Source organism: Pogona vitticeps, chromosome 3, assembly GCF_051106095.1.
Source record: "Pogona vitticeps strain Pit_001003342236 chromosome 3, PviZW2.1, whole genome shotgun sequence".
In the NCBI taxonomy this organism is placed as follows: domain Eukaryota; kingdom Metazoa; phylum Chordata; class Lepidosauria; order Squamata; family Agamidae; genus Pogona; species Pogona vitticeps.
The window spans coordinates 195,882,639-195,901,323 of NC_135785.1; the positions used below are offsets into that span (position 1 = coordinate 195,882,639).

At 41.5% G+C, this 18,685-nt stretch overlaps 1 protein-coding gene across 1 annotated transcript in view; it reads right to left on the reverse strand.

The window, feature by feature from the left end:
- MED14 (mediator complex subunit 14) overlaps window positions 1–17,309 on the reverse strand; it is a 53,609-nt gene extending 36,300 nt beyond the window's left edge. Inside the window, exons 1-10 of the mRNA XM_020783880.3 lie at window positions 16,980–17,309; window positions 14,200–14,226; window positions 7,997–8,102; window positions 6,510–6,683; window positions 6,148–6,277; window positions 4,812–4,940; window positions 4,362–4,469; window positions 2,738–2,870; window positions 2,011–2,161; window positions 965–1,076 (exon numbers count right to left, since the gene is read on the reverse strand). Of these exons, the coding sequence (XP_020639539.2) occupies window positions 965–1,076; window positions 2,011–2,161; window positions 2,738–2,870; window positions 4,362–4,469; window positions 4,812–4,940; window positions 6,148–6,277; window positions 6,510–6,683; window positions 7,997–8,102; window positions 14,200–14,226; window positions 16,980–17,161 (1,252 nt within the window). The 5' untranslated portion in view covers window positions 17,162–17,309. The remainder of the gene's footprint in view (window positions 1–964; window positions 1,077–2,010; window positions 2,162–2,737; window positions 2,871–4,361; window positions 4,470–4,811; window positions 4,941–6,147; window positions 6,278–6,509; window positions 6,684–7,996; window positions 8,103–14,199; window positions 14,227–16,979) is intronic.
- Window positions 17,310–18,685: the final 1,376 nt, after the last annotated feature.

Genomic DNA, 18,685 nt, shown 5'->3' on the forward strand with positions numbered 1-18,685 from the left:
ATGAAAGCCACTTGTTTTGTCGTCACAAGTCATAAAAAGAATGCAACACTGTGGCTTCAGTACCTAAAGCAGGAAAAGCAAAATGTGTGTTGAGGCAGGTGCTCAGATAGAAGGAGCAGCACTTGCATTATGAAAGTAATAAGCTGTTCTTGCCACAAAGTGGAACTGCTCTATACTTTGAATATAGTGCAGACCATGACTTGATAGCTGGGAATTTAACAACAGTCTGAAAAGTGCTAGTCATTTCCAAAGGAGACAGAAGAAAGCACTCTCATCATATAAAGTAAAGGTAAAGGTTCCCCTTGACATTTAGTCCGGTCGTGCCTGATTCTAGGGGGCGGTGCTCATCCCCATTTCCAAGCCATAGAGCCAGCGTTTGTCCGTAGACAGTTTCCGTGGTCACATGGCCAGCACAACTAGACATGGAACACTATTACTTTCCCACCGAGGTGGTACCTATTTATCTACTCTCATTTACATGCTTTCAAACTGCTAGGTTGGCAGGAGCTGCGACAAGCGATGGAAGCTCACTCTGTCGCGTGGACTCGATCCTACGACTGCTGGTCTTCTGACCTTGCAGCACAGAGGCTTCTGCAATTTAACCCGCACCACCACCATGTCCCTCTCATCATATAACATACATATAAGTAAATATTTCATAAAGTGTGGAAATTGCACCATCTGTTCCTCCATTCTTCTGAATTTTTAAAAATCCTATCACTCTTTATTCAAGGTGATTATGTACTAAAAGAAAGCACTCAATTTAAAGTGCATTAAAGAACTTTGGTTAGGTTATACAGCAGCAAATTGCTAGAATAATTTTATTTATGTATTTAGATTAATATATTTGTATACCACTTCAGTATTTATGCCCTGTAATTTTCTAGTAAGGTTAAGAAAGGGCACATGGACACCACCAGCTCTCTCAAAAGTGAAGTCATGTTGTTCCATTATCATCACGTACAATTGTCATTGACGTTGTAGTTCTTAAGAATGGCTTTCAGCTCCTGGAGTTTCTGGTGAGCTCTTGCATGGACACTGTCTATCAGAAGTTTCTCTACTGACAAGTGGTCTATCTGAAAAATAAAAAGTTAGAAGAGTTACTGTTAAAAAGCAGCATTAAAAAAATTAAAAATCTGGTTAATATAGTGAAACATCCCTATATTTTCCTACCAAAAAGCATAAGGTCCTTCGCATGTTCTGAAATGAGCACTTAATTCTACACATTACAGCCTAAATCCTGCCAGCCATCTTTCTAAGACCAAACCAATTGAATTCTTCAGGCTCACAGGCACTTCAGCTTATTAAACTACCGTAAGCTTAATAGGGCCCTCATACTTGGCTATCATTTGTATGTTCTTAGAAAAAAAAAGAGACGCTTAGCACCATGGAGCAGTAATATTCCAAGGCATTATGCAAAAAAGCATCAAACAGTTAACCCTTTAGAGATAATCTTCTTGGACTCCCGAACAGATGGCAAAATATTTTCAGACCAAGGATATTTGACCATGGACACCCTTCCTGAAATCGCACTGTTTTTACATTAGTAGCTTGCCAAGAGAATGTATGATATGGGATGGCACAAAATTATCATATTACCAAATTGAAAAAATGGTATTGCCTGGTGCAATCTTGACCAGTCAACATTTACTCCGGTCTCCTTACCACCTGTAAATGAAAGTCCAAATTGCAAGAGAAAGATTTGAAGTGGAATGCAAATGGTATTTTAAAAGATTTAAACCTGTGATTTTTGCAAAAATGCAATGTTTAAATACTTGCTGTGGTACTGGGTAAAACAACTACTACATTGATAGAAAACCTTATTGAATTCCTACAATGATATTCTATCTGTTCTTATGCTGCAAGTCAATGTAAATGTTTGCAAGATAATTCTGAAAACCAGAGGCTAAAAATAGAAGTCAAATGCAATCACTTGTTCAAGGAATTAACATTTATTTGAAAACAATCACATGTTAAAATCACATGCCAGTTCCACCTGGTGAAGTTTACCTTCGTAGCTCTTTCAATTAGCTTGGAATCACAGGCTGGAAGGGGAGGTTCATGAGAGATTTGCAAAGGTTTTGATACATCATTCTCATCTATCTTAATGGTAACCTTATGAAGAGATGCAGTTCCTGTTTTTCTACCAACCACCTGTTGGCTTAAAACAGAAATAGTATTTTAGTTAAGAGTCCAAAGTGTTTTTTCCCCTATGGAATGCTAAAATGGTTTAACCTTCCTTCTAAACAGCTTCCGGAAAAACGGTAGGTTTTGATCTTTGAAAACTCAGACTGAAATCAATCTATCAGCCTTTTTCTCCTTTTAATTCCACACACCCCTGCCATTTACTTCAAAATGGGGCACACATACTGCATTTGTTCCCTCAAGAAGTATTCCACATCACTTTTTAGAGAATCATTCAACTTCTCACACAGCCATCACTTAGATCCTCACTCCCCCTACAATCTGCTTGCTCAAATTCTCCAGAATCTTGCCTGATACAAGATGACACTATCTATTTTGATGAGTACAAATTTTAATTCTTTTCTGAGGTACATGAATTAGGAAGAGAGTTTTCTTGGTGGTGGCACTCATTCTGTGGAATGTTCTCTTTAGGGAGTATGCTCTCTGCCAGATTTGTTAATTTGGTAACTTTCTGGTATCAAATTTGGGCTTTAATGTTTCATTCTAGCAATTATATTTGGGTCACTCAGATGAACATAATTATTTTACTTACTTCCATACAGACAGAGACAGACATTTGCCTGCATGATATCGCTCGACTTGTACAAGATCACCCCAACGTTCACGAATCAACATTAAAGTCTGTGAATGCAACACTTCCAACTGTAGTGACAAGCAGAAAGAGTCTAATGATGCAAGTTAAGGATATATCATAAAATATTCCTACAGGTTTCAACAATAAATGTATTTACTTTTACCTTATGAATAAGACTGGCTCCCTTTTGCATACAGTTTTCTGTATATACCTACACTGTTACTCTTAATCAGATATCTTAAAAGCACTCTTGACCACACACCAGAAACTTCTTTGTTATGAGAAATCTCCTGGGATGCAAAAAGAATCTAACTGAATCTACTTTGTATGTATATATGTTGTGTGTGTGCATATACACACACACCCCTCTCTCTCCTGGGATGCAAAAAGAAAGACAGACAGACCGACTGACGTAGATTCAGTTAGATTCTTTTTGCATCCCCAAAGAGAGAGAGAGGTGTGTATACACACACACACACACACACACAGTATATACATATACTGCACATATATATATATATACATATACATACATATATACACATACATACGTGTGTGTGTGTGTGTGTGTGTGTGTATAGCTATATCACATCTCTCTAGATAACATCTCTGTGTGTATAAAACATATATTAATACTAGCATTTTATTTAAGCTATACAGTATATGCCTTCTCAGGAGTACCGTATTTACATGAAAGATGTGGTGTGTACATAAACTGAAGATTTCTTTCCAGGCTGTCTCTATATTTTGTTCACAAGCACATAATAAACATTGTAACCAACAGCAATTTTTTTCTTGTTGGAAAGCATATCTGCTCACACCAGTGAGGCTGTCCAACCACCATAGATCCTTTACCATGCCCTTACGTTCTGATCTCCCCTAAAGCTGCTCCAGAGAGCAAAACTCTGTGGAACTGAATCATATTTGGCAAAGAGAAATGGAGCAGGGTGGGGCTTCCTGGAAACTGTGTGTGTCTAAGTAAAGAGAGCCACCTACTCCTAGAGGAAAGCCACAACCATGCATAATCCCAAAGACACCATACTGAGAATACATAATGCCAACGCAAGCTCAGAGAGACAAAAGTGGTCACTGCTTATTACCCAGAACAATGGCCTACCCCAGAACTAAGGAAAACCTAATGCCCATTTATTTTCTCCCTCTGCGAGAGCCCAAGAAAGGCGCAACAGTGTTCCCAGCATGGGTAGCTGTGTGAATGCAACCCACTCCTTCTGACATGCAAGTAAAGAAAAGAGACGCAACTGGTTTTAGACCCCAAAAGCAGGTCAACACCAAGGATCAACAAGAAGGAAAAAACTAGGTTACTGTGATTCCCAAAATATTTCAAACAATGCTTTATTCAGAAAGGAGGGTATTTTTTTAAAATAAAACTGCGGGGAAGAATAAGTAAAGAATCATTTTGCTCCATCCAAAAGTTTGTATTAATTAGATCTCAGTGCTTTCCATGCAAGGAAGAACAGAACAGCCAATATGGATTCAGCCTCTAGTTTCGTTCCTCTTTTACCCACTCTACATTAGTTCCAGGGTCACACACCAGCTCAAAGCTCTTTATTTAAAAGGATACGTAGGCAGTTGTACATGTCCTGCAGAGGTTTCTCATCAGCGAATAGTCGGGACTGAACCAACTGGTGGATGAAGCTGATCTGCATACTATGAACTAAGGCTCGACCATCTTCCATAAAAATAAAATAAAAACTATGAGTTTTCAAAGAATCTTAAAATATGATATAACAATATGTGAAAGATTTCTCTTCAAAGCCTCATACATTAGTGGAAAACACTAAGGCTTTATTAATACTTTAAAAGTGGAATATTGATGCAGTGTATCCTTTGAGAACAGACAGCTATAAGCACATAATAAAATACTGAGAGACATATCATAAAGACTTGATACATCCAGAAGAAGCTCCATTTCTTTTAACAGAAATGCTAATGGAGTGTATCAGTCTGTGGCCAGCACTCAAATTCGGGAAGCTTTTCGGGACAGATTTATGATGATGTCTTTCGGCATTACCTCCCGTCTCCTTGTCTTCAACCAGAATTTCTAGTTTGAGAAGACGCCATGGGATGTCAGGATCATCTCCCATCACTGTCAGAGTTGCCTCAAATTCACCTTCAACACGAAACTTTACACGACCATTAGCTAAGAAGAGGGGAAAAAACTTAAGGAACTGAAACACATCCTTTAATAAAAAGTAACAGCCACACTACACAGTGGGGGACCAGTTTACAGAACAAAGCCAAATCTCACTGTTCTCATGATATAACCTATCAATTGGAAGGGGGAGTCTGTGCTTCTGATTACATGCACTGAAGGAACTTGCTGAGGTTACAAAAGGAGAACGTCCCGACTCAGGAGGTCACCGTTTCCTCTGCTTACCAAGACATTATCCCAAGGGGATGCAACAAGACTTTCCTACAATGACTTCAAAGTCTGGGTGAGGCATAAACAGCCGTTCCTAAAGCAAAACTGTATCCAAATTGCATAGAACTACAAAAATTAAAATTCATTTCCCTCTGAGACTGAAAATACACCATTAACCAAAATAGGTCAGTCAAAATAAATATCATACTATATACTTCAACTCTATCATCAGGAAAACTACTCTTTTTTTGGCTGAAATATGCAAACAGGTTCAGAGCCTTGCTGCCGTATAGCTATCCAATCAAAACGTAGAAAAACTGAAATTGCTTGATTTGTCCATCTCAACTGACAATTATGCTCTGACCCCAAAAAAGGGGGGGTGCATCTTAGACCATGGGCAAGATCCAGCACTGGACCTCTACTGGTAGAACAACATAATCCAGCAGAAGAGTAGTGATCTTCTCTCTGGAGCCCCCGCCATTCACACCAAAATCCTGCTCCAAAGAGCTGGGAAACCCTTCAGAATTGGTTTTCTAACAAGTCCAATTTATAGAACATGATTTTGGTCAATATTTTATTGCACTGTCATTTTAGAGACCTGAACAGGAAGATAACTTCCACTTATGAGGGAATAAGTCTTCTGTACCTTTTGTCTACATGCCATATTTTCTAAGTTTGGTGATCCACAGTTCACTTCCTTTACTGCCTATTTTTCTTATGAAAGAGTATAGATTTTCAAAATTACTCCAATCAAATACAGTACAGAATTTCTTAAGCGCAAACTATGGGGGAGTCAAATACAGAAAATATTCCTATCACTCTAGGAACAACAGTTCGTCTTTCAGGTTGCTTGAGTGCAAGTACAGACACTTCAAAGATTACTTTTAAGGCGTCCACAGACTTTAAGACTCTTTCTTTAAATCTACATCAACCTTTTGAAACATCCTGAAGTAAAGTAAGTTAAGGGAACTCCCATTTTTTTTACCAACTGTAAGATTTGCTAGCTGTGGCGGAAGGTCTGTTGTCACCAGTCGATGGCGAAGAATCTGGTTTAGCTGATGCAGTGTTGTCTGCTTCTCTGTTTTAGTTATTGGATCAGGAGGAATTATTTTATCCTGATAAAGTGCAGATGAAGTATATATTTAGTCAGAACAATCTTAATTCTATATTTTATGCAAAAATCCAGTACATATGACACAAGTACACAGCAAAGGCTAAGAAACCTCAACATCCATTTCCACATTAGCCAAGAAAAAAATCCTGCCCTATCCCGCAAGCAAACGGACAGATATTTAAGGCAGTACTGTACCCTGAAGGCAGTTCTCACTACACACTAAGTCAATTTACCCGTATGCATGTTGGCAGCCGTGGATATGATCCAGTTGTCAGCACATCAATAGCATATGGGATAGCGAAGCTAGGCAGACGAGCATGAACCAAAGCATCTCTGGCTAGTGATGCTAAACGATCAGCAGTATCAACGAAGAGAATAGCCTGTTGATCTAGAAAGCTTGATATCATCTGTTAACATAAAAACACACATAAATATGTAAATTACTCCTTTTTTAATTCATTTAACCTGCTCAGGTCATCTCTAAACCTCTATGAACCCCAAATATTTGTAGTTCTACTATTTAATAAATCTTACTGAAATAAATATTATACAGCCTGTAAATTAGTAACAAGAGCAAACATATACAGTTACAACACTGGAAGTAATGAGAGGAAATGAAGGGAACAGAGAACACAAGAAAAGAGAGCAAGCATAAGCCTATATACATTAATCAAGACAAAATCCATAAATGTATGTATTGAATTACCCATAAAATATAAGAAACAATACCACACAGCCAGGAAATGTGACACATTCACTGCTCCAATACTGGAAATGGTGGGGAATCCTACCACTGAGAGTACCCTGACTTGCTTCTGAAATAAACAGGTTCATAAGAGACAGAAGCTCAACTCTACTACCTGAATTACTTCCTGACTATTGAGAAAGTCAGTGAAAGATGGGTGCAGTTGAAAAATGCTTGACACTTCCATAATAGAATAAAGAGTCAGAAGAAAAAAGCATGGCTAGGCCAATTATATCATGCTGCTTTTATTATATTTTACTTTATGTCTAGTCCATATATTTTTATAATTGTACAGAGGTCTGTAATGAATTCACTCTTTGGTCAGATTTGGTTTAAAATGCATTTTTACAACAGATATTACTCTAAAACACCACAAGAATCATGATGAATATGCAGAAGCCATTTAAGCAAATGTATTATGTGAAATGATTTCTTTCTCTTGACTTTAAAAAAAATGGTGGGAGAGGGCAAAGTAAGTATAAATTATTCTATGGACTGTACTATATAATACACAGACTTCAAGAAGGGTCTTGGACAGCAACAGAATTGTGCGAAAACATATTGTGCTATTGTTACAGTACACAAACCTTCTCTATTAATGTAACACACGTCATCATTTTATACAGACTTACAGTAATCTGTTTCACATAACAGATTTTGTTAAGCGTCATCTTCTCCCTTCCCGACCCCCATTACTACTGTAACAAACGCCAGTGCTACATGATCTGCAATTTGAAGATTTTTGTCAGGTAAAGGCTAAATATAAAGTCAGAAGAGGCTTAAAGTTTCTGACTCTTCAGTCAGTATTTTCAAATAACTATTTTTTGCTTTCTAAAGAAAAAACAAAGCAGTTTTCTTTAAAATACTTTTTCAAAGAACAACCACAATTTTTGAACATCTGAAAAGCTAAAACCACATGAACACACAGCAACTATTCTGCTCCCCTTAATTTCATTTGTAAAGTCATGAACTTACCGCACATTTTTCAACCTTTCCAGCATTATTCGCCCATTTGACCAAAGCTAACAATCGAACAAACAATTGTCGTGTGCGACTTGCAAACTGCACTATTTCTATTTTTCTGTAATAAAAATATATATATTTAGAAAATTGGTACCTCAATTATTTGGGATGGGGTGAGAGAAAAGCAGCATATGGAGTGGTAGAAACAGACACTTGCATTGCTTTTGCAAATTATTTCATTTTTTAAACAAAAGATTAATATTCAACATATTTTCTTTGTTGACAGAGGCAGACAGGTAATCTGCTCCTGTTTGTAAGCACTAAAATGTAGAAAGGTCAAAAGAGTGATTCTGATCTTCTCTCACATGTGTATGCTCAACTTTGAAGACTTCAAAACTCAGATAATTAACAAACTAGTTTCAAAGAGATCTCTGATTTCATGCATTCTAACTGCATCATACAACAAAGCAGATTAGGAACATTAAGTTCATGAACCTAGCTCCTATATAGCTGCTAAATATTTCTTGAATTTCACATTTTTAATCTATTCTACTCTTCAGTACAGATACTTTTAAATACTTTTTAGTTGATTTAGCTTATGACAAAGGAAAGATGTCAGAAAGAAAAATGTCAAAGTATTTTTGTTCTTTTTGGAAATATAAGGATCCATTTACTAGTCAATTTTTCTATTACTTTCAATTTGGAATGGAGGACAGCTAAGCTAGTTAATTAAAATATCCCCTAAAGCAGCTGCACTAAAACCAGAAAATGCACTTCAAAACAGAATTATAATCAATGAAGAGAATTCTCAGTGACACATCACCAACTTCAGCTTACCATACATCAATAGGACATGCATAATACAATTTCAGAACAAGATAGATCATTTCATTTGAGCAGGAAGATGCAGCTCCTGTCCTATGTGTGGCTTCCTAAAGCCATTTCCTGACCCAAGGAAATCACGAAAAACTGGGATGCCAAAAATATCAATGAAATTCAATAGCAAACTACTAAAAAATGTAAAACAAGCCCTTTCAATGGATTTCCTGCATTTAAAAATGGCTTTCTTGCTCTTCGCTGCCAATATTGGTAGCAAGAGAAAGCGTGTATGGTGGCTATGGGCGCAGCTCCACCATTGTTCCTCCTCCTTGTCTCTAATTATAATCAAACAAATTTATGTTAAATGCACACAGAAAGTATGCATAGAATTATAAATGCAAAAAAAACACATTTTACCACATTGAGACACAAGATTTTTAGTATTTATTGCAGAGCTCACTATTTCAGAGCAAATTCTCAAAGTATACTAATGACCATGGATAGAAAAAAAATCATTGCTGACCTAATACAGTGGTGCCCCGCATATGCTATGCGAAAACATCGCTGTACGGGGCAGGAAAAGCCTATTGGAACGCATTAAACTTAGTTTAATGCGTTCCAATAGGCGCCAAAACTTACCCCTCCAGCGATGTTTTCGCGGTCCGGCGGCCATTTTGGAGCCGCCGATCAGCTGTTCGGCGGCTCCAAAATGGCCGCCGGATGACCCGAAATGGCCCCCTATCAGTGTTTTCGCGCCCTCCCCTTGCTTACCGAGGTCGCGAAAACGCTGCGGGGGGGCATTTCGGGTCGCAAAGCGAGTGCGGCGATTGGGGCAGCTCCGTATAGCGAGGCACCACTGTACTAAGCTCAGATAGATGTTAAAGGAAATAGTCACCATCCTAAATGTACAAATTAAATATTATTTAATGTGCCAATATTAGTCTTTGCTTCTAGCAGGTATGTACAGGGCAATACCAGCAAATCTCAACACTAATTAAAATGTGATTTCCCACTGTTGTCAGTGCTTCACTCTGAGTATTTAGAAATTATTTCTAAACACTGGCTGAATTCGTTGCTTAGCACAATATATTGCACTAGAATAGGCCCACTGAATCAGTGAGGATTTAGTGAGTCAACTCCTGCACAAGTTCTACTAAACTAATTAAAATGGACCTACTCTAGCTATGATTTTGTTTAACACAGTAAGTCACAACTTACTAGGCCAATTTGAATCAATGGAACTTAAGGAAGAGTCGACTTACCAAATCTCCACTTATTCAACAGGCTTACTCTAGTCCAAATTATTAGGATAATCAATGGGATTTCAGCCACTATCTTCATAGTTCATATTTCAGTTTTTAACAGCTATTCTATATGGGACCAGTATAGAAAACTGGGAGAAGGATTTTGTCTCTGAAAACCTGACTCCTTATCCCGCGAAGGAGAAGGCTTTATTACTGAGGTGCCTCGACTTATGACGATAATCCGTTCCAGAAGATGGACATAACTTGAAATGGTTGGAAGTCGAAGCACAATTTCCCATAGGAATGCACTGAAATGCAATTAATCCATTCCGGCCGAAGAAGAAAAAAAGCAAGGGAAGCGTGCAAGACCATCGGAAATGAGGGAAATAAACCCAAAAAGCAACCAAACCCCCAAGACCCATCGGAAATGGGGGGAACAAAAAAGAAACAACCCCCCCCAAGACCCATCACAGCACAGAAACATAACCCCCCCCAGCCCAAAACCACGCTGCGAAAACACCCAGAACAGTTTTTAAAAAGCAGAAAACAGCACCTTACCTTACCTTACCTTACCAGGCAGCCTTCTCCTATCACATACTCTCTAACTGCTGGGGCAAAAGAGCTACAAAGAAGCAGCCTCGTCCCCACCTACAGTTAGCAATCTGAATTCCCCACCTTTTTTCCCTGCCTTTTTCTGTTCATAAGTGGAAGCTCCAGTCACAAGTAGAAGCAAAATTTTGTGGCCGGAGCTGGTTGTAACTCAAAATGGTCATTAGTAGGAACGTTCGTAAGTCGAGGCACCCGTGATTATGCAGATCTTCAGATATCATTTATAGTTATTTATTATTTATTCAAAATATTTTATCCCCCCTTTCTCCTTTAAAAGGAGCAAAGTGGATTACATAATTAAAGGACAATATTTAAAGCTAACAACAATAAGTATATAAATACTAAGTAGTCTAGGAACAGCAAGAGAAGGCCTTCTCCCATATTTCCATCAAACACACCTGGGAAGGTAGTAAGATCAAGAGAAAGGCCTCTCCTGATTATCTTAACACCCTGGCAGGCTCATACAAGGAGACAAAGTCCTTGAGACAGCTTGGACCCAAGCTGTTTAGGGCTTTATAGGTTAGAGCCAGCACTTTGAATTGTGTTCAGAAATGGGTTGGCAGTCAATAGAGCTGCTGTAACGGGGGTTACGTGTTTCCTGTGACCAACCCCAGTTAGCAATCTGACTACCACATTTTGTACTTGTTGAATTTTCCTGACACTTTCCAGAGGCAGCCCCACATAGAGCGCGTTGTAGTAATCCAGCTGGGATGTCACTAAACCACCCCCCAATCAGTCCTTTCTAAAAATGGGCACAGTTGGTGTACTAGTTTTAATTGTGCAAATGCACTTCTGACTACCTCTGAAACCTGGGCATCCAGGCTCAGGAACACCCCCAAGCTGCTTACCTATGTTTTCAGAGGAGTACAACCCCATCCAGCATAGGTTGTATCCCTATTCCTTGATCTGCCTTTATAATGACCAAGAGCACCTCTTTGTTGTCTGAATTAAGTTTCAGTTTATTCACCCTCATCCATAACTGATACCAGATACCGATCTACAGCTGAAATAGTTTCCTCAGATTTAGATGGCAAGGAGAGATAGAGTTGGTGTGAGCCAGTGAAGGAACAAAAGGAAATAACAGAGCGTGTGCAGTCCCCTCAACCATCTGGAAGGGAGACACCAGAGAAAGGGAATGCGAAGGAGGAGATGCGTGTGACATGAAAGGACATGAAAGGGTTAAAAGTGGGAGGAAAAAGGGAAGGAGTTAGAGAGCGAAGTGGGGTAGACGTTTTCCTCACTTCAGAGGAAGGAGGTCATTCAGGGGAGACGCAGAAAGTGATGATTATTGATGATAGTTGGAAAGAAGAAGCACAAGTTGAACCTAAAATATTTAAGATACCGAAGAAAGTGCTAAATAAAGATGATTGCATTCGGGAATTGAGTGAGAGTACAACCGAAGGGATTAAACCAGGAGTCTCAAATTCAATTTACCTGGGGGCCGCTGGAGGCAGGGTCTGGGTGAGGCTGGGCTGCATCAAATTTTCTGCCAAGCAGAGCAAGAGCCCGAGGAAGCCACCCAGGAGTTTCCTTAGCCCGGCTGGGGCTCCGAGGAGGAGAAGGAGGGGGGCGTGAGCCCTCGTCGCTGGCCACGACCCCCTCTGGCTCCTTCTTCACTACCAGCAGCAGCAGAACAAAAAAGCGGAGAAGGGAGCACCGGCGACCGCCTAGCCGGGGGGGGGGGGAGGACGGCATGACATAAAATTTTTAAAAACCCTCACAGAATTCAACTTGACAAAGGAGAAAAGCGCCCACTGGTACCTGCGAAATTAAACAGAATGGGGCGGGGGGCCCACAGGTGCGCACACACGCACACAAACACACATACACGAAGGTCCGCAACCTTCCTCTGAGGGCCCCGCTCAAAAAAAGGTGAACTCAGCAGCACCTACCCCCACCACAACAGAGAAGCAAACTTTGCAAGGCAAGCCCAGGCAGCTTCCAGAGCTGAAGTGGCTGAAGGAGGAGGAGGAGGAAGCACCACTGGGTGCTGAGGCGGCCGCTAGCCAGGCTGGTGCTGGGAGTGCCGAGAGAGAAAGAGAGCCAGGAGCCGCTTCCCTGGAAGAGGCGGCGGCTGCAGCAGCTGCTGTTGGCTGCTTGGAGGCGCTCTTCAAGGATGGGCCAGGAGCGAGCTCCGCTCTCAGGCATCGTTCGGAGGCAGCTTGGATGCTCGGGGGAAAGGGCCAGCAGCGCACCTCGCTCGCCGGCTCTCCCCCAAGATAGCACCTCTTGCACCCTCCATCTGGAACTGCAGCCTGCCAGCTGGCAGACAGGCAGTCTGGCTGCCAGGCTGCAGTTCCAGATGAAGGGTACAAGAGGCACTGTCCTGAGAGAGCTGGAGAGCGAGGTGAGGCTTTTTTTGACTCTTGACAGCAGAGGACATGTGGGCGCTTCGGGGGGCAGGCAAGGCGGGAGCCACAAACTATCATCTGGCAGGCTGCAAATGGCCCACAGGCCGCGTGTTTGAGACCCCTGGATTAAACCGATCGAGGGTTTACACCCCGAAGAATGGACTGTCTTGGTGTACCCATGGGGCAAAGGTCCTGTGAACAATATAGTCCGACCCAAGCCTCTTTCCTTGGGAGAGAAACCTCCAGAGGGCGAATGGGCCAGACACCTCTGCTGCGGGACTATTTGTGCAGTTCGCAGTGGGTGTCTGAGTGGCCAACCGACCAGGAGAAGTTCAGGAAGACATACCATTGAAAGAGGAGACATTAGAGAAACCGTTACCAGAGATGTGGGACTGTTTACCACAGAATTTGACTTTTAATAGTCCAGTTGATGTTGTGAAAGGAAAAAGTTCTAATATTAATAAAGATTATTTTGATGAAACTCCTTTATTGTCATTTCCTGCTCAAACTGAGGAAATGTCAAAAGAAACTAGTGAACCCCGTCACAGCTGGGCATCATCTGCATATTGTTGACACTAAACCCCAAAACTCTGGACAGGTCTCCCAGCAGCTTCATGCACATGTTAAATAAACAGAACCCTGCAGGATCCCATCGGCCATGTGGCCAGGGTGTCAAACAGGAATCTTCCAGTACCACTTACTGAGTTCTCTCCTCCATAAATGACCAGAGCCACCACAAAACAATGCCTCCATGTTCCATCCCATTTTACTATATATTGCTCTGTACTATTTTACTGGTATGTTGCTTCCTATGGCATATAAACTCTCATACCATCAGCAAGCCTAGTTTGGAGGATAAATGCAAATCATTATTTCCTGATCTGAACACAATGGCAAACTGACTTGCACTAGAAAGCAAATGCATTGGACTGAACTGGACCACGGAAGATTAGCATGGAAACAAAAGGCTCATTTTTATGACATGACAATACCATTCAGAATTATGTGTGAACTAGCCCACTGTGTCTTGAGCTTCAATCTATCCACTAAAAAAGGGTGAAACAACATATTGTGTAATTGAACGTAATTTCATTTTAAATTAGAAGACTACTGGCCCACCATTTAGACTGACTCACCATATTTAAATTTAATTAAAAGTTGCCCCAAATCCACATCACTTCTGATTACTCACCTTTCCATATCAGTTTTTCTTGGTAGCCTGTTTTTGAAAAAAGAATGAAATATTACATTGTGGTAGATGACATAAACATTAAATTGGAGAATGAAACTAAGTCTACTTCTAACGATACTAAAAATTGTATACTATACTATATTGTATATTGTATACGATACTAAAAATTGTATACTATTGTATACTATACTATACTAAGTTTACTGACTATGCATTTATGCACCAAGTGACAATTTACTTTGTCACTTGAAAGCAGCAGTGGGCAGCATCTTCATTTCTGGAGGTAAAGTCCAACCCCTGGAATATCTGAGTGCTGCATCACTAACACACCTGACCATCACTGCTAATTTTGTTACCACAGCTAACCTCTCATCCTTTACACTAAAACCACACAAAGCATGTGTGCTTTCTCCCCCAAAATAACACCAGCACTATAAGTGTTATTTTCACTTGAAATCAGGCAGGTACATATCCTGTCCATAAAGCTAATTACATTTCTGGATGAATTATCAGGCTTAAAAAGAAGGCACTTGTGTGACTTGTATAAAAATAAAGGGAGGTTTGTTGTTGCCATCATGATGGTGTATTTTGAAGGTAGTAAGTCCTGGGAGAAAAACTGACAGAATGCTGCATTCAGCTCATTAATTGCCCATCCCTCTGTAAAATTTTGTATTTGAAGTTTCTCTTCTTAATTAATGATTTGATTACATTAACATTTATGTGTCAGTTATAGTATTCATAACATATGCTAGGATTCTAAAAGCTAAATTACATCAGTATTCCTACATGGAACTAATGAATGGTGAAGGCAAGACATACCTTAAGATACGTGGCAAACAAATGCCCACCACATGTCCAAATAATCAGAAGCAGAAAGCTCCATTTCACCCTTCATACATTTAGTTAAACTGAAGAGACCATCAGTGTAACTATGCCAAGCAGCCTATCACTATAAAGTGTGAGCAATCATTTTTCCAGGTATCCATGCCCAGTTTTTATTCTTGTTAGCAATATTTCATCATCACACAGATCCTACATTATTCTTTATTTTAGAAAGTGTGTATATGCGCTTCTCTATATCACTCTATTTTCTACCAACAAAATAGGAAAATAATATGTATTTCTTTGAAAACAACATTTAGCTAGTTAAGTATACAGTCAGAACCAACTTATAGTTACTGTAATAGGGATTTCAAGGTAAATGAAATATTTAAAGAGTGGTTTTACCAGTTTCACTCTCCCAGTGAATTTACATGGCCAACAGAGAATTTGAAACCTTGTCACCAGAGGTATAGTCCATCACTCTATCCACTACGGTCCAGTGATCCCCAACCTTTTCCAAACCACGGACCAGTTGGGGGGGTCTGTGCACAGGGGGGCGTGTCACCCCCGCACTCGCTGGTGGGCAGGGTGCACTCACGGGTAGGCAGGGCGCACAATTGTGCATGTGTGGGTGGGCGGGACACGATTGCACACATGCACGGATGGGTGGGGCACATTGAAGGGTGAGCAGGGTGCACTCAGACATGCACAGATCGTGGGGGTGCTCACAGTGGGTGGGGCGTGTTTGCACACATGCACGGATGGGCGGGGTAATCACAGGTGGGCAGGGCACGTGTGGGTGGGCACGGCACTCATGCGTGCAGGGAGGTGGTCCGTGCATGCAGGTGGGTGTGCATGGGGAAGTGCATGCAGAGGGGCGGGAGATCTGTCTCCGTGGCCGGGTCCTGCCAAGGCCATGGACCAGGAGTTGGGGACCTCTGCAGTACACCACACTAGGAAGAGGATCCTAATTTGAAACTATTTATTACAGGAAGACACTCACCATGAGGAATGATTTAAGGAACTCACAATGAAACAAATATATCACATATGTTGCCACAAATGTTCCAATTATGCAGCAGAAGATATAAACATAAACATTACGTAAAATACACAGTTCAACTTCTTAACTGATACTAATATTGAGGTCCTATTCGGCCTCAATAAGGTATAAAATGCTTCTAATTCTGCAATTCAAACATGTGGTTTGCTTTCACCACCTCTAGTAAGAGCAGATCGCACTGTTCTTACCTCCCAGTGAAAAGAGGGCAATCCTAGGAGATAAAGTACTGCATACAACTGAGGGCACAGTAACTTGTAACTTGACAGCATAAAGTCAATATTATTCTATCAAGCAAATAGAAATTTACATTTTGATTACTTTCCAGTTTGTGCAACAGTGTCAGAGAAAAAGCTGAAATCCTGTTGCTTAGCTCAGGAAACCACAACTAGAGTGGGCATATTTTGAGCCAACTGCTCCATAAGTTCCATTGATTCAAAAGAGGTATTCCATTTGCAACTTACTATGTTAAGCAATAGGATTTTGGCCAATTAATTTCACATGACAGCAGAATTGAGCGTTCCAGCTACAAATAAGGAGCCAGTTCTAGATCTCCGTCAAGTGTGGCTGAATGAACTGAATGTTTTTGAAGAATCTTTTAACCTAGTCACACTTTGCACGTCGGCATGTTTACTTAGATCTGAAACAGATATCCGAAATCACAGTGTGTGAAGCCATCGTTAGGATACTCATCAAGCTTAAAAGGCCAAGCTCCCACACTAGCTGACAGCTGATTATAGTATTTACCAGGGAGGACAAAGCGGGGTGGGGGGAGGAACAGATGGCACAACACCACTATATCAGAGAACAAGTTAATGTATAGGAAGCTATCACTGGAAGTACATAAAACAGTCAGAAGGCTGATAGGGATGGGGTCCCCCGACCACCTGTCACTCACAGATCCGCGAGGACCGTGAGCTCCGCGTAGGTTCGATGCAAAAGAAAATCGATGAGAGTGCTGAGCCGGTAGCCGGGACTGGCTGCCGCTGCCGCCGTTCCTGGAGGCGGTGGAGCCGGGGCCGAGGCGGGCCCACCTCCTGCTGGGACCAACTGATGGCTTTCCAATTGTACCGGCGCCATCGTTGCAGCGGCAGAAACACACGGGCCGACCAGGCGAGCCCTCGGAGTCCTTTCCCTCACCCCAGCGGCAAGTCCACTGGCGGCAGGAAACGCAGCGGGAAGCCGAAGCAGCCGAGCTCACAGAGCACTTCTTCCCCCAGCAAGAACCTCGGCTTTCCAGGCTCCTTCCGCCGCCATTGCAGTAGGCGGACCCCGCACCGGAAGTGATCTCAGGACGGTTTCGGACCGGAAAGAAACCTCTTCCGGCGAGCTACAGGGATCATAGACTTTTCCTGTGTCTATGGTTAGTCGCTTCCCAGAGTGTTCCAAGCAGCCGAGATGAGTTGAAGCGCCACCTTTGGTCGCCAAAGGGAGGGCTTGCCACTCGTGGAGGTTTTAAAGCCGTCAGAAAACAGAAGGGGAGAACGACAGCAAGGAGTTTGTGCTCTTTCTCCTTCAGCTATTATTACGGACCCGAAGCAGGGTTGGAGCTTGGGGGGCGATAAGTCAGCAGCCCCAGTTGGGACAAGAAGCGAAACGCCGTGTGATTCCCGGAGGGGAATCGGTTGCATGCACTAACATCCCGCTCGCCTCCGGCAACCCTCCAAAGACGAAACCCTCATCTCGTCTCTAAAGGCCCTTGAGAGGAAAACGACGGTGCCTCGATCTGCATCTGCCCAATTCGCTTGCTCTTTGTTTTTTAATTGGCCAGTTGGGAGATCGTAGAACTTTGTTTGGACGGCTGATGTCTCCACACATAGGACAAAAAGATCTCTCTGCCCGGAACTGGATGATTTGCCCGCCGGGAGAGAAGGAAATAAGTATTAGCCGCAACTTGTGGCCGTGGTTTGCAACTGCGTGGGAATCAGGCCAGTAATACTGTACTGAAACCCGTTTACCCCTAACCAGCTGGCATTTCTAGAGCAGCTTTACATGGTCAGCTTCCTTTGAATGAAAGTGTAATGGAGACTTGCAAGTTTGTAATATTCTGTTCACACCACAGCTTGGAAAGTTCTCTCTCTCTCTCTCTCTCTCTCTCTCTCTCTCTCTCTCTCTCTCTCTCTCTTTTTTTTTGGACGATGACTCCCAAAATCTCCAAATCAGCATACAGTAGTCAGTATTTTTAGACTCTTGATTCAGAGTGGCTATGCATGTATTCCAAGACTGATGAATGCAAAAACACAGAAGACAATAAGACATTTGCAATAACAATTTATATCTGTTATAGTTTTCTGCTGTGTTTTTATGTATATTTTTATAGGTTTCTCTTTGTTCATTGAGGAAACAGAGCTTTGGTATTGGTGTGCAATAAAGTCAATCCTGGTCCTGGCGAAAGCACACCAGCTTTAGCTTTCCCTGAAGTCTGAAATGGCTGAAATCCTGCTGCACTTCAGCACAAAAGACATATATTTTGGAGGTGAATTGCCTCAAGTTAAGAAATCTCGTAGGCATTATCTGTTGTATGCTGAGTTACTGGACTCAGTTTGTATAAATTGGTACTAAGACATTCCTATAGTATATAGTTGCCTGGGAAATGTGCTAATG